General features: G+C 38.1%; 1 protein-coding gene across 6 annotated transcripts in view; it reads left to right on the top strand.

Moving 5' to 3' along the window:
* The window catches only part of LOC109443974 (uncharacterized), a 29,684-nt gene extending 6,489 nt beyond the window's left edge, over positions 1-23,195 (top strand). For 2 of the 6 annotated variants that reach the window (XM_074318395.2, XM_019724969.3), the window contains 3 exons: positions 5,816-5,860; positions 12,193-12,228; positions 16,826-23,195. In XM_074318395.2, coding sequence (XP_074174496.2) covers positions 5,816-5,860; positions 12,193-12,228; positions 16,826-18,709 — 1,965 coding nt within the window. In that variant the 3' untranslated portion in view covers positions 18,710-23,195. Of the gene's footprint in view, positions 1-5,815; positions 5,861-9,823; positions 10,134-12,189; positions 12,229-16,825 lie in introns of all 6 variants that reach the window. The other 4 variants (XM_088799355.1, XM_088799356.1, XM_088799354.1 and 1 more) reach the window with 4 other exon arrangements.
* The last annotated feature ends 3,560 nt before the right edge of the window (positions 23,196-26,755 follow it).

Here is a 26,755-nt window from a genome sequence, read left to right as displayed (position 1 = left end):
TTTTCTAATCAGATCTTCCTCATCAGATATATTTTTGTGACCAACACTTCTTTTCCTGATCCGTCCTGGATAAGACACTGTTTTCACCCGTGACATGTAATGTTTTCTATTTCGCGTTATTTCCCTCCTTTCAAATGATATTCTGTGTCATTTCTGTTCTCTGAAACCTCTAAATGTTCACTCACATTAGAAAAGTTAGGATCCTTTGATTCTAATTTCAAAACAACCCATTTTATAACCTTTTCTATTCTAAAGTAAATTTTATGAAATTATTGCTGCTTACCAAATTCAAGTATGACCCTATGCATTAAGCTACTTGAAATTCCTTTTTAAGCTTTTCAGTGTATATATCTTCACTCTATATACATGGTCTAAGTGCATACCATGAGACATAGCCAACAAACCAGACAAAAACCAATATTGTGTGCACTAGTGCATTGATGATTTAAGAATGATCTGAGGTCAGAGGTTTTTGCAGGCATTCTCCAATAAAAGGCACATTTAAATAACTGATTTTAAAGTAAAACCCATAAATAATGAAAACAAAACAGCAAAATTGAGGACTTTCAAAAGCCACATGGATCACTATCAAAGGGAAGAAAGATCAGAGACCTAACGGAATCTCAGGAGGTTGAATCTAGAAAAGTGCCAGGAGATACGGAATAGATCAAATTCATACTTTTGCTGATATTATTATAGCTGCGGTGTGTTACTCTTGATTGGGACTACTATCTTCCTCATCGCTTTAGTTTTTTCTAGGTCTTTTGTTGCCCTTAATAAAGATCTGACTTAATACAATTCCTCTTTTTCTTCCTACATCTTTATTGAATATTAAGCTGTAAAAGGAACTACCTATTTCTGCAGGTAGATCTCTTAGGCAGTTCTCTTTTGGTACTTTTCCTGTTATTTGGTACAGCTGGTTCAATATGCCATACCGGTAAATGCAAGGAAATGGACCTTTGTTTTTCCATGATAGTATGTACCAGCGCCAACAGTGTGTGTTTCTGAAATACAGTGTTATGAAAGTAATGAGTTCCTTCCCACCCCCGCCGAAAAAGCACCAACAAAATTTTGTGTAGCTGTTTGTTCTGGCAATGCCCGTTATGTTACTAGAAATAAAGGCCACATAGCAAGGACACAGGAGGTAATCAGTTCCCCTCTCACTGGCTTAGAAGACATTCTGCACAGCTTTTATCTGCTTACTCCTATATGCGTACTATATACACTCTAGGAAGACATACGAGAACTCTCTTGTATGAGGATTGCTTCTACCATCCTGAAGTTCATGAATTGGGTTTATCTTTCTTCCTAGGAAGAGTCAAGGTCAGCGCATAAATGGGCTCAAGTCTCTCCCAACCCTAAATAACCCTTCTTTTAATTCAGCACATAGTTATCAAGTAATACTATGTGCCATACTCTGTTCTACCGTGTTTACCCGAAAGTAAGACCTAGCCGGAAAATCAGCTCTAATGCGTCTTTTGGAGCAAAAATTAAAATATAAGACCGGGTATTATATATTATATTATACCTGTTCTTATATAATAGTAAAATAAGACTGGGTCTTATATTACTTTTTGCTCCAAAAGATGCATTAGAGCTGACTGTCCAGCTAGGTCTTATTTTTGTGGAAACATGGTAGGTGTGAGGGATACATTAGTGAACCAAACAGACTAAAATAATTTCTGTTAAATTGTGTTTCCACTCCAGGAGAGGAGACAGACAATAAACAATCAAAAAGTAAAAATGACATAAAATGTTAGAAATTTACTAAGGTCTATAGACCCCGAGTACGGTCAGGGACGTGGGGGGGATTTGTGTAGTGGAGGGAAGAGGTGGGGTGGGAAAGAGTGTCGTGATTTTAAATAGGCTTCCGTGGGGAGGAGACATTGCATGAAGACTGAAGCATGAGCCGCACAGATGTGTGTAAGAAAGTATCTTCCGGGGAGCAGAAAGCAGCGCCAAAGCGAGTGCAGAGAACGCCTGTGTGTAGACTGAGCTGTCTGCTTTTCATTCCTCTCCCTGCTCCCTCCTCTCTTACATGCTGACTCATCCTGAGTAGTTTTCACTTCGTTTCCATGCCTGGTCAGCCTTCACCACACCCTGGCTTCTGTCTGCTGCCTGTTAGTCACCAGGGAGCTATTTGGCCACTTGACGATGTTCCTCCTCAAAGTGCGTTTTGAAAATTATGAAAGCAGATCGTGTAAAATATAAATAGCTAGTAAATGGAGATAAGCAAAATTTAAAAAATTAAAACCACATCTAACCGTGCACTGCACTTGGGACGATCGTGTGTGTCTAATTTTTTAACCCAAATGAGATCATACTATACATATTGTCCCTCAACATGCTTTGTTTTCAGTCACCTATCTTCACCTTTACATTTCGGTGAATTCTTATCTAATACTCAGACAGTCAACGGTCCCAAATGGACCCCTGAACGTCCATTGCATTGGAGCTCTGGTTTCTTTCAGTAGGTCAGCAGAGACGACAGCCAGGGCACCGGAAGTGCTCACTGTTTCTAGGCCATTTCAGTGGTCAGAGGTGGAAAATCTGAGTTTCATTTTCACAGTTCAGGTTTATTCACTTGTTTTTGTTTGTTTGTTCATTTAAAATGTTACCTCTTTTATCTTTCACTGAAAATACTGACTCCTCAATCATTAACTTAATTATTTTTTAACAGTAGATATAAATAAGTTGCAAAATGTTGATACTAATATTACATTAAACAATATAACTACTAAGCGGATTTTAAACTGTCTTCATAGTTCTTTCTGTTCCTTGGATGACTCCCTCCAAGAATGTATACAATATCAAAATATTGTATCCCAAAGTCACTTAAAAATCAATCTTTTCTACTTATGGTTATTTTACCAATTTTTGTACATGATAGGATCCATTGTTTCCACTGGTATTTTTTAAAATTTAGCTACACAGAAAAGCCTGCAGCCGAAGTGCTATGTGTTATGTTCTACCTCTTTCCTCTTGTATCCTTTTCTCCCTCCCCCAATAAATAAAATTTTCCCCATACCAGAACACAAGACCTTCTCTGATCCTGGAAATAGCTGCATTACATACAAATGGCCCATACTTTTCTTCAACCAGAACCCTCTTGCTGGCTGCTTGGTTTGGTTGCAGTCTTGTAAAAACATACTGGGTACATTTCACCACTCAGTTTACTTGACATCTCAGGTGCACTGGACACTTACTCTTTCTTGGATTTTTTTTTTCCCTCCTATGTTTCCACTGACGCCATTCTCCTAATTTTTGTCCTACAGACTTAAAATCTTCCCTTCTCATTCTCTGGGTTGACTGCCTCTGCCTGTTTATTGTAACTTTTCTATTCCTCAGGGCTCTGCCCTTGTCCCCTCTCAGGCTGCATTCACTTGCAGAGTCACTTCGTCCACTCCAGTGCTGCCCACAGTTTATATTTCCGGCCTAGTCCTTCAGGCCTTACATTCCAACCGTGTCATCCAACATGCTGTGGTGCATCTCTACCTGAGGTATCTCAGACTCAACATGTACAACAAACGCGTACTTATTTTCAACTCTAGTCTTCCCACCCCATATCCTTTCAGAATATATAGTTTAATTGTACATTTGATTCCTCAGGCCAGAAACCTAGGCATGATAAAATTAATCGCTAAATTCTATTTGATATTCAATACCAGTCGCTTGCTGCTAACTGTTCTCTTTCATCCATTCCTGCTGTCTTTCTTCAGGTCCTCTTTTTATCTCTCCTCAACTACACAACCTCCTTAAAAGATGTTTCTGAAAAATAATTGACTATGTCACTCCCTGCTTCAAGTTTTGCAGGGGTTTCCTGTTTCCTAAGAGCAGCGTCCATACACACTCTGCATGGAGTACGAGGTTTCTCATGACTGAGCCCCCCCTCCTGCCATCCAGTCACGCAGACGCCCCACCCAGCAACCTGAACCCTCAAATCATTAGACCTTCAGCCTTGCCTGCGTCTGCACATGCTGTCCTGTCAGCCTGGACGGCCCCTGTCCACTCCTTCCTTCATGTTAAGCTCAGGTTTTATTTCCCGAGGGATGTTCTATCCATATCACTTGCATGGACTAGGTTGTCATGTTATCAAGTGCTTATCAGCGATACTGTAATAGGTGTCATGATTTTCTCCCTACAGCGTGAGATCCTTGACGGTACTGACTTGTTTTATTTATGGCCTCTTTTGAGCCCAGCTCAGTGGTGGTCTTGCCTTAGGCGTTTGGTATAAGTTTGTCGAATGGATGGATGCCTATTTTTGCTGTTGCATGTGTTCCACTATTAGGTTTGCACAGTTTCCTGAAGACAGACACCTATCTTGTCTGGGGTTCTAGTCTCAATATTTTGCACAGCCCCTGGATATCACAGGCACTCCATAAATGTGTAACCAATGTCATCTTAGAGATAGATGCATGAATACATGCTGGTAATTTACTCATTGGCTCATAACCAGGATTTACATTAATTGGAATATTTCACTCAGAAATTCTGGATACAGACAGACTCCATCTTTTAGACACAGTCAATTGAGTCATATATTTGAACAACAAATCCTCTATTACGATTTCATCATGCCAATCGGATATCAACAGTGATAACTAGAATATTTGGCCATATTAAAAATGTAGTTTAAAAGGTCTTCGGACCTCACACAATCTAGATAGCAAAACTATAAGGATGAAACAAGAATGTTTTTAAAATGGTCTCCAGATGGATTTAATGTCAACCAAATACATGTATTTGTGTGAGTTCTACAGCTGACAATTAGATGTAAGGAAATAGCAATGTGATGGGGAAGACAACTGAGTTCAATGTAAAATAGCTTCTTATGTCAAACATTTCTTATTTAACCATTTCCATGTATATACACTATTAAATTGACAATGTTATTTTAGTTTTAAGACTTGCTTTAGCTATTTTATCCTCCTCCTAGTCTTCCAAAAACAAACAAAATAAACCATTTGAAATGGCTGAGAGTGGCTCTAGAAAGTATTCCAGAATCACTTGTTTTTATTTGCCAACATTTGATTTGTGAGAATTATTTAGTTATATCAATATTTATAATGACTAACAGTGGTTTCTAGGCAGCATTGTAAATGGAATTTTGTAAGTACGTGTCTTGGCACATGGAAGGTGATGTTGCATAAACAGAGTCCATAAAATATGTTTTAGGAACTGGTGTAGGTGTTGATTTTGCTGTTGGTTTTGAAGTTTATTGGTATTTTGGAGCTGGTGATTTAAAAAATATTTAACTTGCATGGGCAATAATTTGACAACCATCTTACAGTTGTTGATGAAAAAATATTTGCACTGATTTGTAATTAAGTTAGTTAAACTCCTCCATATTGTCCTATATATATTAAATAACTTCAAAGTATGAAATGTCACTTATACTTCATTGTATTTTAGAAATGCTGATAGGACAAGGTCAGTCACAAGAAGAAACTGCTCTAACACTAACAATTTATGTTGAAATAGACACACATTGAACAATATCAGTATCTGTATAATATTATATATCTTGATTACTAATACGAGGTATTTTGAATATTTTAACACTGGATATTTTATTTCCTGATTTTGTTTCCCCTTCAAAATGGCTACCGTGCAAATTTATATACCGATTTTGTATTTGTGCTACCATTCTTCCAAGTGTATTTTGGAAACCCCTCATAAAGTAGGCTGCAGAGCTACCTACTTCAAATTTTGGGGGGTTTTGATTGTGGGGTTGATTTTTAAACACAGTGAAAAAGCAATTTAGAAACAAATAGAATTATCAAATTCTTAAAAAAAAAAATTATTACCTTTGCAGGATTACAAACTGAAATGGCTACAGGGGCCGGGTGGATACTCTAAGGTGAGTGCAGAGAGCCCTCTGGGGATGGCGGGGCCAGAATGGAGAGCTCGGACCTGGTCTGATGGACACGAGAATGCAGGGGCCACATTGCCTGGTTTCCCAATCTTGTAGGTGGGGCTGAAATTTTGCATGTTTACTGGACCCTCCCCATTTTTAAATGTAGCTCAGCTCTTTTGAACACTTGCAATATCTGCAATAACTCTTCACAGTACTTATACTCTATGTAAGCTCTTCTAAATGTTTTCATAAATTCAGCTTTCTTTTCATGAACTCATCAGTTTTCCTCTCTAATTTATCAATAACATTACAGCAAAGAATAAGAGTAGAGAGGAAATATATCATATGGTTTTACCATGTTTCCCTGAAAATAAGACCTAGCCGGACCATCAGCTCTAATGCGTCTTTTGGAGCAAATATTAATACAAGACCAGGTCTTATATAATGTAATACCACATTATATAAGACCCAGTCTTACAGTAAAATACGACCCGGTCTTGTATTAATTTTTGCTGCAAAAGACGCATTAGAGCTGATGGTTCAGCTAGGTCTTCTTTTCGGGGAAACGGTGTATCAGTGAGGCCTTCCCCCATGTAAAGCAGGAATTCTCCCCCTACTTTATGCCCATATATTTTTCTCTATATCATTTATCAACATTTGACAGATAATATATTTACTTGTTTGCTCAGTGCCTTTTCCACTGTAACGTAAACTCCATGAAGACACGATATGTTCCTGATGTATACTTACTTCCTAGAACATTTATTGGCAAAGAGTAGGCCCTTAATAACTAGGCATGGAGTGAAAGAATATTCCCCAAATGATTGACTACCTGGGGGAAATAACTCAAGAATTAGGGACATGTCACTTTGACAAGAAAGGACAACCAGGACGACAGCCCAGCCGAAGGCATGGCCCACACCAGGGCTGACTGCATGCCTTGCTTCCCCACTGCAGCAATCCCATTGGCCGCTTGAAGGCAGCCCTGGTGAGACTGTCTCCACCACAGAAACCAGCAAATGGTACAAATGTTGTATCATTTACCAGCACACCACTGGACACAATAATTGTGCGATACTGACTGAGCCAAAGAAAGCATTTTTTAGCATTTAGAGCCATCCAACATCAGAATGACCTAACTCACAGGCAGTACTTAGGTCTATTTTAGAGATTTCCTTTTTCAGGCAATGCACTGTACAATGCAGGCAGGCAGGTTGGGTTCTAGGGCATGTTTCTTTTGAAAATAATCTGGCCATTTTCTTATGGCTCTTTTAAGACTTCCTTTCCTATGGGCATTAATGTTTCTAAAGTTTTACTATCATGTGTCTAGGTGTCGATTTCTTTTTATGTGTCTTGTTTTAGATTCATGGATCTTCTTGAATCTTTGATGTGATATCTTTCATCAATTCTAGAAAATCTCAGCTCTTATTTCTTCAAATACTTTTGTCTGCCACAGTCTCTGTCTTCTTCTTCTTCTGAGATATACTTTTTCTGTACCCTTAAAATCTCTTACCTTTCCTCCATATTTTTTATCACCTTGTCTTTTAGTGCTTTACACTGTTTAGTTTCTCCTAATCTTTCTTCCAGTTTACTAATTCTATATTCAATTATGTCTACTGTAATGATAAATCCCATAGAAAGTTTTTTCCAAAGTTATTATTTTCTCGATTTTTTTGTTTCTTTTTTAATGTGTTCTCTCTTCAGAGAGAACTTTTGTTTGCTTTTGCTAGGTAACTAGAGGTACTTCAGGTCTGGAACCATCGTAACCCAAGATCAGGGTTTAAGATTGCTTGGACCATCAAGGTGATGAAAAGCCAGGCTTTAAGTCTATGCAGGGGTTGTATTATTTACAGTGCCTCTTATAATGAGGCTATAACTTTTTGGTGTCTTGGTCTAAAGCAGTGAATGGTAAATTAGAGCCCCCATTTTTGAGCTCTTATTCTCTGATTCTTTCCTCTTTTTAAAGAGAAGCCTATTCTTGATTTGTGACTGCAATACTTTCTTTTGTGTTGAAATAGAGAGAGAAATGTATTTAAATGTCCATTTTTTAACCTGCATTGTCTGCACTTGTTTGAGTCTCTTTTTTCTTTTTCATTGTTTTGTTCTCTGTATCTCCTATTAAAAGCAGAGAAGATTCTTCCAGTCTCTTAGAAGGGACAGTTGGTATAAACTTGGCTACCAATGTCAGGGTGAAGCAAGAGGTTTGGAAATCTACTCTTGCATGATGACTTCTCCTTAACCCCTTTATCTCTTCTCTTCAGCGTAATTTTTTCTCATACTTTGCTTACTGTTCCACAGTCAAAGAGCTACATGTATGGATTCAATAAAGAACTGAAGCCATTTTTGCAATTTTTTACTCATACAGGTATTATCCTCATTTTAGAATAGAGTGGCTAAGTATCCAATTCACGGTCATTCAAGTGGTTAGATGGTGGCGCTAGTATTTGCATTCAGGCAGTTTTGCTTTGCTCTGTGCTCTTAACTTCTACATTCTACTTTCTCTCATGAGGTATATTAAACTGGTGGGAGGAATCACAGAGGGAGAAAGGAAATGCTATCAAAGGGGCTTCGAGGGAACTGTGGAGAGAAGAATGAACAATCCCCATAGAAGAAGAAAAAAGGTGTCGGCAACATGACTACCTGAAAATCCCTCCTTCCTTTACGCAATGAGGAAGGGCTGGCCTGGAGTCTGTGGGTTTGGGGAACGGAGAAGGCACGCCGTTCTGTGGAAGGGAGCTGGCTGACAGGAGGCTGCAGCTTGTCAGAACCCATCTCACAGGCACAGCATCCAAAACAATTCACTGACGAGGATAAGATCTCGGTAGTACGAGCAGTTGGTGAAAGGGTTTTGCAACTTCTTGTACTTGCTGCAGCATTAACTTTAATTCTATAGTTTGGCTGATGACGTTGGTTTATAATGCCTAGTTTTTGTAGAAAACTGACTTGGGGATATGATCTCCCCCTCGTGAATTAACGTAATAGAGCTCCCCAGATGTGTTATGGGATAGACGGTCTAACTCTCAAATGTAGACTTTCACTACTCCCTGCACACATGCCTTCCGTGATCTCTCGGGCCCCCGTTTGTCCACCTCTATTTTGCTAACTGTGAGAGTAGAAAGACTCCCTAGAATAAACACTTATGTACACAGTGAGAAAGGTGTTAGCAGTGGAAGATGTTACTACTTTTGATATGAATAACAGGGGCCTCGGGAAGCTCACCATTCTCATTGTAAATCCCATCAAGCTAATGAGCTAGATTCATTCATTCACTCACTCAATCGTTTACTGATGTACCGTGTGCCAGGAGTAGTTTTCAGCTAAAGCAGTGGCCAAAAATGGCAAATATCCCTGCCCACACAGAGCTTCCATTCCAGTAAGGGGAGAGAGACAAAAAAAAACATGATAAATAATGAAGTTATGTGATATGTAACATGTGCTATGAAGAAAAATAAAGCAAAGTAAGGGAGTTGGGGAATACCCAGTGGGTTAGGAGGTGCAAGAAGTGTAAGCCTCATTGCTTAGGTGAGGTCTGAGCAACTGAGCCCTGTAGATATTTTGGGGGCAGAAATGTGAGAAAATCTTTGTGTAGAGAAGAGATCAGATTCTAGAATTAATTTGAAGGTCGAGCCATCAGGCTTTGTTAACGGACTGGATGTAGGCTGTGAACAGCACGTGCGAAGGCCCTGAGGTAAAGGGTTCCTCGTGAATCCACTGTAGCTGAAGCACAAGGATCAAGGGAGACGGTAACGGGAGGTCACAGAGGTAACGGTGGGGCCACATGTGTGCGCTTTGTAGGCACATTTAAGAATTCGGCTTTTGCTCTTTAGTGGGAAGTTATTTAATTCATATGCAGGGTTATTATATGCACATTTATTTTATATTCAGGGTTTTAAGCAAACAGTGGCATGATGTGACTTACCTTTTAAAATGATCCCTCTCGCTGCCTTGTTGAACACAGACTGGAAGACTGGAGTGGGTGAAGAGTGAAAGCAGGAAAGCCAGTTTGAAAGATGTTGCAATAATCTAGCTGAGAAGAGTTAGCGACAGACCAAGGTGATCACCGTGAGGGTGCCGGGGAGACATAATCTGAGCACTGAGTCACCAGAAGCCGTTACCACGTTGAATGTATGGTGTGAAGAAAAGGGAGAAATCACGATAAGTCCAAGGTTTTTCACCTGAGCACCTGAATGGATAGTAATTCAACTAACAGAGATGGGAAAAGAGAGCAGCATTTGAGAGAGAAGAAAAGCTCGTTTGGGATATGACAACCTAAATTGTAAGTGCCTCATGAGAACCTTAGCTATGTGCTATGTAATTCAGGGGAGAAGTGTGAGCTGCAGGTATCAAGGTGAGTGTTGTCCATGCAAGGGTGATACTGAAAGCCGAGAATCAGGATAAAATCACCAATGCGAGGTAGTTTGAGGCGAAGCACATGAGCACCAAAGCAAAGGTCTGGGAGATGAGGAAGGAAACAGAGTAGGAATAGCCAGCGAGTGGGAAGAAAAACAGGCGCGTGTCTTGAAAGCCAAGTAAACAAACATTTTCAGTGTGCTGGTTGATCAAACAAGATGAACACCGAGTATCGATGAGGGGACTTATGGAGGTCACTGGGGACCTTGATGTGAGCGTGGCTCAGCAGCGCGGCAGAGGCGGCACAAAGAAGGGAACGGGGAAAGCGTGTAGGGGCAGAGGAGTAGGGTTCAATCTGAGAGGAGAAATGGTGTCAAGAAAATGGAATGTGTGCGTGCTCTTTCTAATTTAATAAGAAAATGTAACAAAGTGCCTGAATGCTAATGGAAATGAGCCAATGGAGTGGGGTAGTGATGACGCAGGGGAAGGAGAGATTTGAGAGCAGTATCCTCAAATAGGCAGAAGGTGAGTGAGCGCCTCACTGAGAGGTTGCCTCAGACATGGATGCAGGCAATTCATCTATAGAAATAGGAAATCAGAGAATAGGAGGGTGGTGACTAGGGGAAAATACGATGGGGGAGCCTGTGAGGGTGTTGTGTGATTGCTTTAGTCTTTTCAGCAAAGTAGAAAGTATTAGTGGGCAGTGATGATTAGGGGACAGTTTTGGAGGCATGAGGGAGAGACATTTCTGAAAAGAGTCATCTAGGAGCATGGATTAGATATCATCATGCACAACTCTGTGGCGTGGGTGGGAGGTGTCCTGACATCATAGCATGGGGTCATTCATGCTCTATGGTTAGGAGAAAATGGCTGGAGTCCCACCCTGAGCCTGTCTCGTCTTCTGCCTCTCCAGACCTGTAATTCCTCTCCCTTTCCTTGCCTGAACTGCACTGCTTGCACTGCTTCCTGTCCTGGGCACCAACTGCTTGCACTTTGTCACTTATTTCCCTATTACATTAATAATTAATGTTGACCATGGTGGCCATGTTTGGCTAAACTAGGATTTCAGATAAGGTTTAAAAGAAGGATCTGTTTGTTTCTCAATCAAGTTTGTGGATTGGGATCATGGCAAAGTGATTAGAAATTAGTACAACAACTTTGTTAATAAGACAATATCCAGCATCTGGCCATAAAACCTTTCATTCTGTTGAGTTTCACAAACGGGCAAGGAAGACATGTATTTTGGTGAATGGACAGGTCACCTTTATCTGTTTCTGTTCTTCAATGGACAGGAAGGAGGCCAGAGGGCAGATGAGCCATTGAAAAGGAGAACGTTTTCTCATTTTCAGTTTTATCAACTTAGTAGAAAATAAGTATCTCCTGGCTGTGGCAGAACGGTCAGTATTAGATGAGAAAAGATACACGTGAACATTTTCAATGCCCAGCTAGCCTGAATCCCTCAATCTCCGTTGATAAATTTTGGCTCCAAGCTCAAAGTATCGGTGTGAGTTGAAAGAAGTGCTTTATTAATACTCTCAAATCTATGTTAAATAAAACAAAGACCATTAATAACTAAGGCGTTATTATTAATGTAATGGAGAGTAAAGTGGATAAGGAAATTAGGTCAAAGTGAAGGAAGTGTGGATTCAAAATCAGAAGTTTTGCGTTTTAATCCCGGCTTTATCATTGACTAGAAACCTTAAATCCTATAAACTGTCAGGCCCTAAATTTCCTATTTGAAAAGAGGGCTTGAGTGAGACATCTTCTAAAGACTCTCCTACTACTAAAAAAATAGTAAATAAAATAAAATAAGCAATAAATAAAATAAAAATGACTGAAAAATATTCCTATGGAGTGAGTATTGGTACATCACCTATTAAAATATAATGGTAAAATTTGTTGATGTATTTTATTTTTCAATTTTTAAAGAAAACAGATCTTTGTTATTATAATAAAATTAATACTTTTTTTTTTTTTTTAAGCAGGATACGAATTTTAAGAGGAAGTGGAAAAAAGCACAGGTAATTCCATCTCTTACATTTTGATGTCTGTAAGGCTACTGAATAACAACTGCTATTGTAAATGGAGTATCTTTATATTTTTCTAAGTACTTATTTACTGATATAGGGAAATAACATTTAAAAATATAAATTGTGTATTTTGCAGCTGCCCTTTTGTAGAAAGCACTTTTCCTAAATAAATAAAAAGAAACAAAATAAATAAAATATAAATTTTGTGATTGGATGCCTTTGCAGAATAATTATTTTTTTTATTTTTAGTCAATAGTTTTGTTTTCTTCATGTGGAAAACTCTTTTATCTGCAAATTAAAGTTTTTAAACAATTTTGAGCCCTTACTATGTAAATGTTCCTTTAAATTATTTATACTTCATATTCTGAGAAAACATTTTAAACAATTTCTTTGTTATTTCTGGAATAGTATTTAAAGCAATATGTCTAGAACAATACGTCATTTCTAGAACAATATTAATAGTAGTTTTGAGAGTAAAAAGTTCTGCTGTTAGTGAGGTTTTAAAAACATCATTAAAGATTTTTATTAAGAAGTTAAGAAAAAGGTACAATGGGTGTTTGATGACTTTTTGATGAAATACAGAGTATTTTCTTCCCCATCTTTTTCTCAAGAGAAATTATATTAAGAAGCCTCCTACCATTAAATCATTCTTACATTCTGAGAATGAGCATGGGTTAGTCACACAACAATGAATTTCATTTTATTAACAATTTTTGTTGCTATGTTTATATTGAGATGAGTCTGTGGTTTTATTTGTATGTTGTTTTGGTCAGGTTTTGTTTCCGGGTTTACATTCATTTCATACAAAGTAAATTGAAGCTTTTGTGCTCTTAGAAGTAAGCTCTTTGAAATCTGAAAGAATTCTGCTGTAACACATTCTTTGTTGTTACATAATAGCTTTGTCAGTACTTTATTTTATTGTTGATTTGTTTTGAGACAATTTGGTTCCCTTACATTTTTCCAGTAAAATGTCAAACAGATTTTCTAACTTACAATCATAGAGTTGAATGTTTCATATAAATTTAATAACTTCCCTGGGAACTTGAAAGGAAAGGAAATGACCTGGAGATAATAGTTCATAGTATTTCACATATTTATAATTCTTTTGACACTCTAGTTCCTCTTTTAAATTTTCTTCTTTTTTTCGAGTAAATCTTTTTGCAAAGAATACGATTAATCTATGTTTTGCATGTTGTGCTTTCTCCCATATTTTAAAATTCTTTTATAGTAAAATAAAACACAAGAAAACAAAAAAAATGTAGAGATCAATGAATTATTATAAAGTAAATAATCTTTGTAAACTACTGTATTGAGGTATGATTGACACATAAAAGGTTGTACATAACTAATGTACACAACTCAGTGAGTGTGGGGATAGGTATCCACCCATGAAACCATCACCACCATCAAAGCCATAAACATGTATCCTTCACCTCTCACAGTTTTATCCTACTCCCTTAATTACTGTCAGTTTATTTTGTAACTTAACATAATATCTACCCTCTTAACAAGGTTTAAGCACAGAAAACACTATTATGGCTATAGGCATTATGCTATAGAGATATCAAGAACTTATGTATAACTGAACTAAAATGAGTACTATCGTAACTATCACTTAGGTCAAGAAATAGAACTTTAACAGCCATCTTAGAAGCCCCTCCACTTTACCACCTTTTTTTTGTTATTTTTGTCAAATTTTATTGAGATATCATTGACATATAACATTGTATTAGTTTCAGGTGTACAACATAATGTTTACACGTACATATATGTATGTGTGTATATATATGTATATATATATATATACACGCACACATATACATATATACATATACCATGTTTCCCAAAAAAATAAGACCTAGCTGGACAATCAACTCTAATGCGTCTTTTGGAGCAAAAATTAATATAAGACCCAGTCTTATATTTATTATATTATATAATATCATATTATATTATACCGTCTTAAATTATAGTAAAATAAGACCGGTCTTAAATATTAATTTTTGCTCCAAAAATAGCATGAGAGCTGATTTTCCGGCTAGGTCTTATTTTCGGGGAAACATGATATATATATATTCACTACAATAAGTTAACATTCATCACTACAGAGTTATGAATTGTTTTCTTGTGATGAGATCTTTTAAGATCCACTCCTAGCAATTTTCAAATATCCAACACAGTATTGTTAACTTAGTCACCATGCTGTACATGACAGCCCCAGGATTTATCTTTTTGCCCATCTTACTCATGGCTCTGCCCCCTCCAGAGGCACCCACTATCCTGACTGTTACAAGAATCACTTCCTGGCTTTTCTTTATAATTTTATCACCCAAGAATGCATGCCCACTTTAAAAAATTTGTATTAATTTTACTGTCTTTTAATCTACACATTCTCTCTCCTTCCCTTTCATTCTATTATGATAACTATCTTGAAGAACCTAGGGAATTGGACCTATGGAGTTTTTCACAGTTCACCATACTTCGTCTTCTGCATTTCCCATAAATTGCCAACTGGGTCCAGAAGCTAGATCACACTCTGGTTCAATTCCCTTGCCAAGATCATTATCGTGATGCATTCTTTCATTAGAAAGCATGTGATGTCTATTTTTTTTTTTTTTTTTTTTTAAGTTGGCATCTACTAGTGCTCCACACTTAGATCCATTAAATCATCAGGAATCCTAAATGTTATTATTCAAGTTCTCTCTTTTGGTTTTAACAGCTGGAATAATTTTATAAGGAGAAGCTTAGTTTTCTAACCTATTTGGTTACTAAATGGTTCAGTTAATAATAGGAAAGTGAAGATCAATGTTTGAAGCATTTCTTTTATTTTTAGCAATTAAAAAATATTGCATGAGAACACAACATGAGCTCCACCTTCTCAACAGGTTTTTAAGTGCACAGTGCAGTACTGTTATCTATGTCGCACAGCAGATCTCTAGAAGAAGCCAGTAACAGACACACAAATATTGTATGATTCGGCTCTATTTTTAACATAATTTTTTTTGTTTTGTTCACCTCTGAATAAAGTAACAGGACTGCTATTGTTCCCAAAATATCATAGGTAGATTATTTGTGGTCCCCACTTCTGCTTACCTGACTCCCATTTAATTCATCATTCAAACTTAAATATAAATTCAGTCATGCTACACCTGAGGCAGGTAGGCAGGGCTGTGGCCGGGGGAAGCTTTATTTCTGTATGTTCTGCTCTCTAGTATATATAATGGGGAAAACGCACCAGGTTTCACTTCTAGCGTGCTCTGCGAGCTGTGTGTGTGGACTGGGGGTGATGGGGGAGGAGTTTTGTTTGTCCTCAAGGAGGGTATGAAGTGCACCTCTTTTCTTCTAGATTGTCCCCCCACTTTAGCTAGCCAGATGTTAGGGACCCAATGTTTGTGTTCCCTCCAGATTCATATGTTGAACCCCCAATGTGATGACTTTGGAGGTAGCCTTTTGGGAGGTGATTAAGGACAGATGCAGTCTTGGGTGTGGGGCCCCCAAGGTGGAATTAATGCCCTTCGAGGAAGAGGCAGAGGAAGCATATGCTCCCAGGAAAGGCTACCTGAGCACACAGTGAGAGAAGGTGGCCGTCCATAGGTCAGAAAGAGGGCATCCATGACACCCACTCTGACTGATCTTGGATTTCCAGCTTCCAGACTGTGAGGAAGTAAATGTCTGAAAGAAAATGCAGACAGAGGTGAGAAGTCGGGTTGGAGAAAAGACAGGGCCTGTTGGCTTTTCAGTTTGGTGAGGCCACATGTTTTTTTTTCCTGTGGCTTGCATAACCACGTTTGCGTCTGTGGAAATTAGGGTTTCCGGGCAGGAATTCCTTCCTGCCTGTTCTTGGGAATTTTTTTCGCTTTCCCATTCCCGAATCCTGAGAAAAGTTGGTCGAGAAATCGGGAAAATCGGCTCCTTGAACCCAGGTATACCCACAATGGGAAATAAATGTACTCCTCACAATGCATCTCTTAGACATTTTTCCTATTTATCGCTATCTAAAGTTACATTGTGTTACATTACACGCCACCAGACATGCACATGCGACATCAGAGTCACATATCACATGACCAGCTAATTTTAGTTTTTGTAAATCGAGCACATGTGATCATGGAGGACAGAAAACAGTTGTATTTACACAGAGAAATATTTATTTTCACAACCCAGGATTTGACTACAAAGTCATCTTCAGGTGAACTATGGAAATCTAAGGTCGTTTACCTTAATATGACATTGTAGTCAAATCCTGGGTTGTGAAAATAAATATTTCTCTTTGTTTTCTGTTCTCCACGATGAATCGTTTCCACAAAGTGACGGCCATACTACCAACCACATTCGATCAGTTTGTTTGCAGCTGACAATTGTGATGTATGTGAGTGTTCTTGGCTCTCTCAGCTGCTGTGGGTAAGGCAGTCTATTTAAAAACAACTTGCACTGCTAATACTTTATTCCAATATTTCAATAATTTCCAATCTCATATCATAATGATGTTTTGTGGCACGTTTTAGCTATAAATAGTTGTTGCACAATATAGGTCTTAATTTTATCGATTATTATTTTTAATAAATACATATTTTAATATTTTTTATAGTTTGCCATCACAATGAATAAAGAGTATAAAAAATGTTGGGAATATTTTAGAAAAGATAAAGATAAGGAATCAGCTCGTTGCCAGATATGCTCCAAAACTTTGCAATGCAAAGCGTCATCAACCAGTGGTCTACATAGGCACCTAGAATACATCCACGGAATGAAAAGGAAAAAAAAGTCTGACTTGACCAATGGTGAGCCAATGCCTTCACCTTCTAAGAGACAAACAACAATCTTACATCATGTTAAGGGACTGGATTTAGAAGAAACTGTAAGCAAATTAGCAGCCTTGGATGGGATATCAGTCAACACCATCACAAAAAGTGAGTTTATTAGGGAAAGTTTCACAAGCAAAGGAATGCAGTTGCCAAGAAGTCCATCTTCAGTTATGACACTAATACTTAATTATTATAGTAAAGTGAAACAACTGTACATCCAGAAATTGAATGTATTCAAACGTGATAATAAAAAACTGAGCATTTCAATTGACGAGTGGACCAGTTGCAAGAATCGCAGATACATGAATGTTCACGTATACTGCAGTGAGACCTCTATGAACCTTGGTTTAATAAGAATACATGGCAACTGTCCTGCAGAAAAAGCGTTATCCTTGCTTCAGGAAAGATTAGAAAACTTTCAGTTAAAACTTGAAAGTGATGTGGTTGCAATCACAAGCGAGGGTGCAGCTGCTATGGAAAAATTCGGAAAATTATCACCGACTATTCAACAGTTCTGCTACAACCATGCGCTACATCTAGCTGTAACAAAAGTATTTTATGTTAAAAAGTTGCAAGGTGAAGCATCAGTGACTTGCAGCAGTGGTAGTGAATTCAATACAGATTCTGAATATGAGCAAGATGGTAACAGTGATTCTGAGTTAGTTAGTGTGGCCCAAGCTAATCAGTATGATTTGCGAGATGATCTATCTTTGGCAATTAGCAGCGTACGCAGAATTGTGAAAATTTTTAAATATTCTCCAGTAAAAAATTCTCTTTTGCAGCAAGAAATAGCCAGGAGTGAAAAGAGGGAACTAGAAGTCATTTTGGACTGTAAAACACGCTGGAACACACTGGAGAGAATGATAGAGAGATTTTTAAAGATCATAGATCCGATTAAGACTGTTTTACGAGAGCTGAAACTCGATCACTTATGGAAAGAAGAGTATTATGAAATATTAAGAGGTATGTTGAATTGCTTACAACCTGTAAGATTAGCAGTTGAAGCCTTAAGCAATAGAGAAGCGAATATTCTCACAAGTGAAGGAGTTTTTAAGTTCCTGTTCAGTAATTTAGAAAAACAGAATTCTTCAATGAGCCAAATGCTTTTAAAGGAAATAAAATTTGAATTGGTTAAATGTAGAAATAGAGAACTTGTGTCTCTCACAAAGTACTTGAGCAACGTTAGTTGTCTATGTGAGATGGAAAAGGATGAATTTTTTGCCTTGTCAAGTAAGAATGAAATTGCACGGTTGGCAAAGTCATTAATGGAAAGACTTTTTAAAGGAACGTTTACAGCAGAAGAAGTTCCAAGAGAAGAAATAAAGGAAGTCCTTACAGTGAGTTCTGACATTAAAGCAGAATCTGATCTGAAGTGTGAATTGACTAAAGCAATATCAATTTTGACATCAAAGCCTAGCCCTATGCATGGAGACAAAACATTTGCTTCTCTAAGGAAGGAAATGAGCTTATATGAAGCAACGCATTCTCTCACTCCCAACTTGAAGACGCTTTTAGACGCACTCATAATAATTCGACCAACGTCTACAGAAAAGGAAAGAAATTTTTCCACATCAAGTATATTTGTTACAAAGCGAACATCACGATTGTCTGATCGGGCAATTAATGCTCTATGTTTCTTAAAGTTTCATTTTAAAAATGGCAAATAAAAACTATTTGAAGTATTTTTTAAATTTTCAAACGAATAATATTTGCATTTGTTTTCTATTAATGTTTAATTTAATAAATAAAATATTTAAATGAAATTGGGAATGTTAATACATTGTGTAATATATGTAAAAACTCACTGTATACTATAAGATTTGGTTAAAGTTTGTATTCATTACATTGTTTATATTTTGAGAAAACCTGAAATATAACAGAAACCTAGCCAAAATGATACCATGGTGACCCCTGTTTAGTGCTCAGAGCAAGAGATGCTCTAGTCATGAAATTCTGGTCGACCTCCATTTAGGAAATTTTATTTACTCAAGTTTTGTGTCGACCTTTTACATATAGGAGTGTTTCGAAACCTCTGAAAGACTGTGCCAGGGCCACGAACCCTGGTTGCCCCACCTTCTCTATGGCTTTTCTGTTTTTAACATTTACTGTTATAGCCATTATTACAGATGATCAACGAAAATTAAATAAAAAAGATTATTTCGGGAATTCTCAAGAATTCTTGGGAAATACAATTTCCCATTCTTGATTCCCAAAGGTTTCAAATGTCAGGAATTTGGGAATCCTAGTGGAAATTGCTTACCCTTGCTTCTAGAGGCTTGAGATTATAAGAATAATTCCCCTACTGCTTTGTTGAGGAAAATATGTTGCATTTAAAAAGATCGCCACTGTTAAACAAGCAATGTGCTGAAGGATGGTTGTTTATTTTTTATTATTTATTTATTTATTTATTTATTTATTTATTTATTTATTTATTTTTCAGTCAAAGAAATAATTTATTTGAGGTTGGGAACAATATGATTGCATGAATATATATACATCCACTTGACATGGTTGTTTGCCTTTGAGGAAGGTAACAACTTCTATGTATAGTTTTAGTTTTTTTTTAATAGTCTTCCTTTTGTTTTTAACATTTTTTTTTTAATTTATTGGGGTGACAGTTGTTAGTAAACTTACATAGATTTCAGGTGTACAATTCTGTATTACATCATCTATAAATCCCATTGTGTGTTCACCACCTAGAGTCAGTTCTCCTTCCATCACCATGTATTTGATCCCCTTTACCTTCATCTCCCACCCCCCTCCCCCCTTACCCTCTGGTAACCACTAAACTATTGTCTGTGTCTACGAGTTTTTGTTTCTCATTTGTCTGTCTTGTTCTTTTGTTGTTTTTGGTTTATATACCACATATCAGTGAAATCACATGGTTCTCTGCTTTTTCTGTCTGACTTGTTTCGCTCAGCATTACTCTCTCAAGATCCATCCATGTTGTCACAAATGTTCCTATATCATCTTTTCTTACCGCCGAATAGCATTCCATTGTGTATATATACCACCACTTCTTTATCCATTCATCTATCGAAGGACATTTTGGTTGTTTCCATGTCTTGGCCACAGTAAACAAAGCTGCAATGAACACTGGAGCACACGTGTCTTTATGGGTAAATGTTTTCAGATTTTTCGGGTAGATACCCAGGAGAGGGATTGCTGGGTCATATGGCAATTCTATTCGTAATTTTTTGAGGAACCTCCACACTGCCTTCCATAGCGGCTGCACCAGTCTGCATTCCCACCAACAGAGTATGAGGGTTCCTTTTTCTCCACAGCCTCTCCAACACTTGTTACTATTTGTCTTGTTGATGATAGCCACTCTGACTGGTGTGAGGTGATATCTCATTGTGGTTTTGATTTGCATTTCTCTGATGATTAGTGATGTTGAGCATTTTTTCATGTCTATTTGCCATTTGTATGTCCTCTTTGGAGAAATGTCTCTTCAAGTCCTCTGCCCATTTTTCAACTGGGTTGTTTTTTTGTTGTTGAGTTGCATGAGTTCCTTGTATATTTTGGATATTAGCCCCTTATCAGAGGCACTGTTTGCAAAAATCTTCTCCCATTCAGTTGGCTGCCTCTTTATTTTGTCAATGGTTTCTTTTGCTGTGCAGAAGCTTTTAAGTTTCATATAGTCCCATTCGTTTATTTTAGCTTTAACTTCCCTTGCCTTTGGAGTCAAATTCATAAAATGCTCTTTGAACCCAAAGTCCGTAAGTTTAATCCCTATGTTTTCTTCTATGCAGTTTATTGTGTCAGGTCTTATGCTTAAGTCTTTGATCCATTTTGAATTAATTTTGGTACATGGTGACAGATAGCAGTCCAGTTTCATTCTTTTGCACATGGCTATCCAATTCTCCCAGCACCATTTATTGAAGAGGCTGTCTTTTCTCCATTGTATGTTTTTTGCTTCTTTGTCAAAAATTACCTGTCCTTATTTATATGGTTTTATTTCTGGGTTCTCAATTCTGTTCCATTGGTCTATGTGTCTGTTTTTCTGCCAATACCATGCTGTTTTGATTATTGTAGCCCTGTGTACAAGCTAAAGTCAGGGAGAGTGATACCTCCAGCATTGTTCTTTTGGACAGTTGTTTATTTTCCGCATTTGCTTAGCCTTGGGGCAGGGATGGTCTGGGGCAGAAGGTTCCTTTCAATGCCGCCTGTGCTTCCTGCTCTCCTATTGGTGAGAACTGGCAGAATTTGCTCGAGTTTCTGCTCTGACAACTGCACATTTTCAGGTCAGGAAGTTCCACATCAACCTTTGATGTTTTTTCTTCACACTATTTTCAATGTACTGTATTTGGTTGTAATTCCAGCCAAAGATCTGAGATATATTGTTGGCAGTACTTGCTAGTTTCAGAACTGATAAACATTTTCTTTCTCCTTTTTATTTATTGTTGATTATATCTGTCGGTTTCCAAGAGGAGGCCTTTATAAGGGGTTCCCATAACACACTGCCTATTTTTTCCTTCCAAATAAAAATGAATGAGTAAAACACCCCTTGGTTATTTGAACCATGAGACAGTTAACATTTGTAGCCATTCTCAAAGTGCGTCCCTCACGATCCAAATCCACATCGTGATAACAGGAGTTATAGGTTTCCATAGTCAAATAAATGTTAATGACACAAGTGAAACAAAATTAACCATGATTTTTGACTGAAGGGCTTTTCAGTACATGTAAGAAGTAAAAGGGCATTCATTGCAAGTTTACAAGACCGACATAACAGGCAGTGTTTCCAGAATTTTCAATTTTCATAATACTTTCATTTTTTAATTTTGTACATTTCTTTTTTTTAAATGTGCAATTTGCATTGCCTTCTCTGCTTGTTTTTGACAGGTTGTTTTCAACTGTGATTGGGGCAATCAACCCAGGTTAGAATTGAGTAGAATCTTTCTTATTCTCCTTTTATGCTTCCTCGTCCTCCTGCACCATCATCACCAAAACCCTGATGGTGTCGTATCTTAAAAATCATAAAACTTTCAGACGCTACAGCAAGTTATTCTACAGAGATGGTCGCTTTTTTACGGTTTTGTGTAGCATCACTAATATAAAAATGATATTTTATTCAACCACCAGAGGGAGTCCCCTAGTCTAGGGATTCTAAAAGGCACCAAGGGTAAACTAAGGAGGAAATTTTATGTTTTGTGGTTCAAAACCAAAAATTCCATCAGCTGTGTGTCGCAGCACGTGGGCTCTCACATCAGGTCTTTTGTACATAAAACGCCTAAAATCTTGTTCTGCTACAGATACCATCTCATTTTAATGAACAGTTACTCTATGTTTTCCCCCCTAGGAGAATCAAGTGTTCCAAGTATTTTTTCCCCCCACAAATATTGTGTGGGTGTGGAATGAGAAAGGAAATCAGAGCAGACCCCCAACAGGCTCTTTCTCTCCAATAATGTAGAGCTCTGGACCTCCCACAAAAATCCTTTCAATTCTCAGGCGTCTTATAAGCAGGCCTCCAGGTCGCATTTCCCTGTCCCTTGCCAGGTGTCTTTTACTGGGACAATTATTGGGGATAGGGCAGTTCTCGGGAGCTCTCGGGTGTTTATCTATTGCCTCTGTACCTGCCTTTAAAGCTCCCCAAAGTTTTCTCACACAGTAACTCAATCAACCCGATTTTGTGCCTTTGGAAATTGTTGTTCCCAGAGGTTAAGCAAATTACCCAAGGTCATGAAACGGCTGAGACCTGGGACCCCCAAGTGACCGGGTTGGTATACTGTCTTCATCGCTTCACAAGGCCATGAGCTGGCCTACTTCTTCCAACACATGGAATTAAAATCCGGTATTTTAATTCCCATTTTGAATGGGAGTCAATGATTTTTCACCACCGTAACTAGAATGTTATCTCAACAGAAAAATAAACTACAAACACTGAGTAGCGGTGGAAGACATTCCTCGGGGGTTGACATCAATGCAATCTTCCTTCATCAGCTCCTTAACCTCTTATTGGCTCCAGGCTGCTGACAAGTGCATTCAATGTACCAACAACAACTTTTAATAAACACGCTGCCTGAACACTAGCATTTTGAACCAAAAAGAAAAAGTCTATGTGACGTTAGCATAACTCTGTATTTTAACTAGGTATGTATCTCTCTGTGGATAATTTAGAAAGTATTTGTTAATAAAGTAAAATATTAAACGCATGCAGTCTCCATTTTGACTTACATTTTCAACGAAGCACAGCCCCTCCCTAACAAATATGTATTTAAACAGATGGATCGACTGTGGTCTTGTACAAGCTGGCCAGTCACTTCTCTTCACACGTAGGCGGCCTGCCTGAGCCACGACGGGGTCACCCAGACCCGCAGGAAACAAGCCCGGTGCCCGACTGTAATTATGTCCCGTGCCTGCGTCTGTGCAGCTGCTGTCATAGGCGCGCAGGGAACATGTCACAGTCGGGCCCGCAATAGTCTAGCTCCCCGAGAAGCACCGGGCGTCCGGGGGACGTTACTTCCCTCCCCTCGTCCTCCGCAGGCCCTGCCACACGTCGCAGAGCCACAGGGCTGATTTGTGCGGAAGGATGGGCCTCATCGCACACTCACATCCGTCTGACTGCTGCCTCCTCGGCCTACCACAGGGGGCAGGCGCCAACTGAGAACGTGCTCAAGGAAACAAACCCCCAAGGGCAAGCAGGGAGCTCCAACAAGGGAAGGAATACATTTCAAAACGCGTTTTCTGGGGCCACCTTTAATAACGCATCACATAAGACGGAGTTTATTTCACTCGTTTACAAATAAACAACTCTTCGTTACTGCTGAAGGTGTATGAACATAAGGTTTAAAGCCAGAGTGAGTTCAAAGCTTTCTGCAGAAAAATACTTCTGGGTAATGTTCTCTTCTTTCCACCCTTTAATATCAAATTGCATAATTCTACGAATATGTTTCCCTCAAATGTGGTAATTCCCCAGATGAATAAGACGTTCTTAGAACATTTCCTTCCCAAAGGAGGGAGCCCAGGAACATTCCTTTTACGTTCCTTTGCCAGTCAGTGATTTTCATCCTGTACCATGCTTTCTAAAACCCTGGGCAGAGGCACATGAAGCATTGTTATTCTCAATAAGATCAGCGCCACGCAGAATTCAAACACCTCAGACCTGTGGGAAGCGTTATGAAGAAATATCACTGCTGGTTACTGCTCTGTATAGACCTGCCTGTGCTGTTTTAACCTTACTTTTCAGACCTGTCTTCTAAGACCTGAAATTTTGCTTCACCACATACTGAGTTAACTTGGACATATTATCATTGCCCTGTGCCTCAGTTGTCTCATCTGTAAAATGGAGAGAATAATAGTGCTTATTAAGTTGTTATGAGGATTAACTGTTACTATTTGTAAATTATGAATATTTATTAAAAAATATAAGGGATGACCAGTTAGCTCAGTTGGTTAGAGCACGGTGCTAATAACACCAAGGCTGCCGGTTCGATCCCCCCATGGGCCACTGTGAGCTGCACCCTCCTTAAAAAATAAATAAAACAGTACATGATAGTAGAATTTGTTTAAATAAAACATAGTTTTTTCATAGCACTACTATCCTCGAGGTCAATCTTTTCCAATTAAAGGTTGGGTCTCTTATTCCCTGTCCATCCAGAATGCTTGTATTTGAAGTTTACTTGACAGGGAGCACAGTAAGATGCATTAACGAGCTGTCTGGGTCCCCATTTTCTCATCTACGAAATGGTGCTGCTGATCCTGTCATGAGGTCTGACGAGGAATGGCGAGAGGTATTCCCCATGGAATGCTGAAGAAAGGAGCTGGCTGACAATAGGCCCTCGATCAGGGCTCACTGATAAGCACAAATAACTATGTGCCACGTCATCATAGAAACTCAACCAACCACACAACAGAAAGATTGAAGAAGATAAAATGACTATCACAGAAACAAAACAATTGCCATTAAAAGGTTCAGAGTGTTTTGTTTTTGTATTTATCAGATTCAAATTAGAAACTTTTAATCCATACTTTCAAAAGGGATTATACAGAATTTCTGAAAATTTCATCCCTGCTGGGTTCTCTAGCTATTTCTTGACTTACATAGGATAACAATTGCCAATATATTAATAATGAAGTTTGGCCTATTGGAAAAGCCTTATAGAAATACTGTTCAAGTTTACTCAGATGCACAGAAAACAAATGGAACACTTGTGCGTTTCTCTCCTTTTTGTGCCGCTCAGTGGAGGAGGAATAACCACTCATGGTTTCCTTAGTGAGGGTGATCAGAGAACAAATGAAAACATGTTGAAGTCCACTGGGTTTCTCTACACACGACGAGATAACTTGATGTGCTGTGGAGTAGGCGCCATCTTAATTTGGAATCAAATGGATTTTGGTATCAGGTGACTGGGAATATGCCCTGCAAACCTCCCCTCATACGTTCTGTCATGTCAATACGTCACTGAGGTACGGCAGAGTAACTGGGAGGAATCGTTTTTCTGAGAGCGATGTTGCCACCGAAAAACCCGACACTCAGCCAGGTTATTGGTCATGCGCTTTCACAACAGAAAGTTCTCTCCTCATATGTCAACTCTTAGAAAATACCCTGCCCACATTCACTTCTGAAAAAAATTTTTTTTTTACCAGTTGAACGAGATTAATGAAAATAGAAATCACAAAAAAATGGGGAAGTTATGGCATAAAATGACAGTCAGTAAGGACTGAAATTACATGAACATTGTTCAATCAGCAGCTGTCAAAATTCATGTCAATATAAAAAAAATTTTTAAAGAGATGATCTATAGCACGTATTAATATGAAATTTGACTTAAGAATCCAAACGATCACTTATTAAAACCATGCACAGGAGTGGGGTTGGTGGCAGGAGGAGAGGAAGTGAAGGAGGTGACATTTCTCATCTTTCGTAGGAGGAAGTCACAGGGTAACACTTCTGCCCTGATGCAGACAAATTTAAATACACATATTACAGTATGTTCTTAAAATGTTAAGTTTTAAGTAATCAGCAGAAACATAAAAACAGGGTGACTTCTAAATCACTACAGAAACTATGCAAATAAAATGCTATATAGAGGAAGACAAGCAGAAGGAAACAGCAGAAAAATAAACAGAGCACGAAACACAGTGATGTTCACAGGACTAAATATTTCCTATAAAATAGTGAGTTTTAAAAAGGTTAAACTCATCATTAAAACACAAAGGTTAAAATTTGGCCACTCCAAAATATCTACATATGCACCATACACAAAAGAGACCCCAAAAGAATATAGCAAAATGGGAACAGTAAAAGGATGGGCAAACAAGAACTAAATAAAAGTGAGACTAGGCAGAGACATTGAAACATAATTTCAAAACAAAACTGATAAATAGAAGAAAGACAAATCTTACTATTCACACTGAATTCATAACAGAACCACTATCTCAGTAGCAAATAATACGGTATTTACATACACAGAGCAGAAACCGCTAGAGAAAAAGGAAGGAAGTAAACAGAGCAGTAGTTTGGGGACACGTTATTTTACCACTTTCAAGGTTTGACAAGCAATTAGATGTAAAATAAGTAAGGGCTGCTCTCATTAACAATTTAATTATCAGAATGATACCTGATATTTCTTCCTTTAAAAATATTTCATCCTTTTCATTGCCCTTTAAACATCTATCAAATTATGATACACAAGACTACAAAAGAAATCCTAACAAATCCCCCAACTGGAGAAACTTACAGGTCATATTTTAGAATAAACTTCAATAAA

Source organism: Rhinolophus sinicus, chromosome 7 (assembly GCF_057876585.1).
Source record: "Rhinolophus sinicus isolate RSI-liver-muscle chromosome 7, RSI-T2T, whole genome shotgun sequence".
Taxonomy (NCBI): domain Eukaryota; kingdom Metazoa; phylum Chordata; class Mammalia; order Chiroptera; family Rhinolophidae; genus Rhinolophus; species Rhinolophus sinicus.
This window is presented reverse-complemented; position numbering and strand designations above follow the sequence as displayed.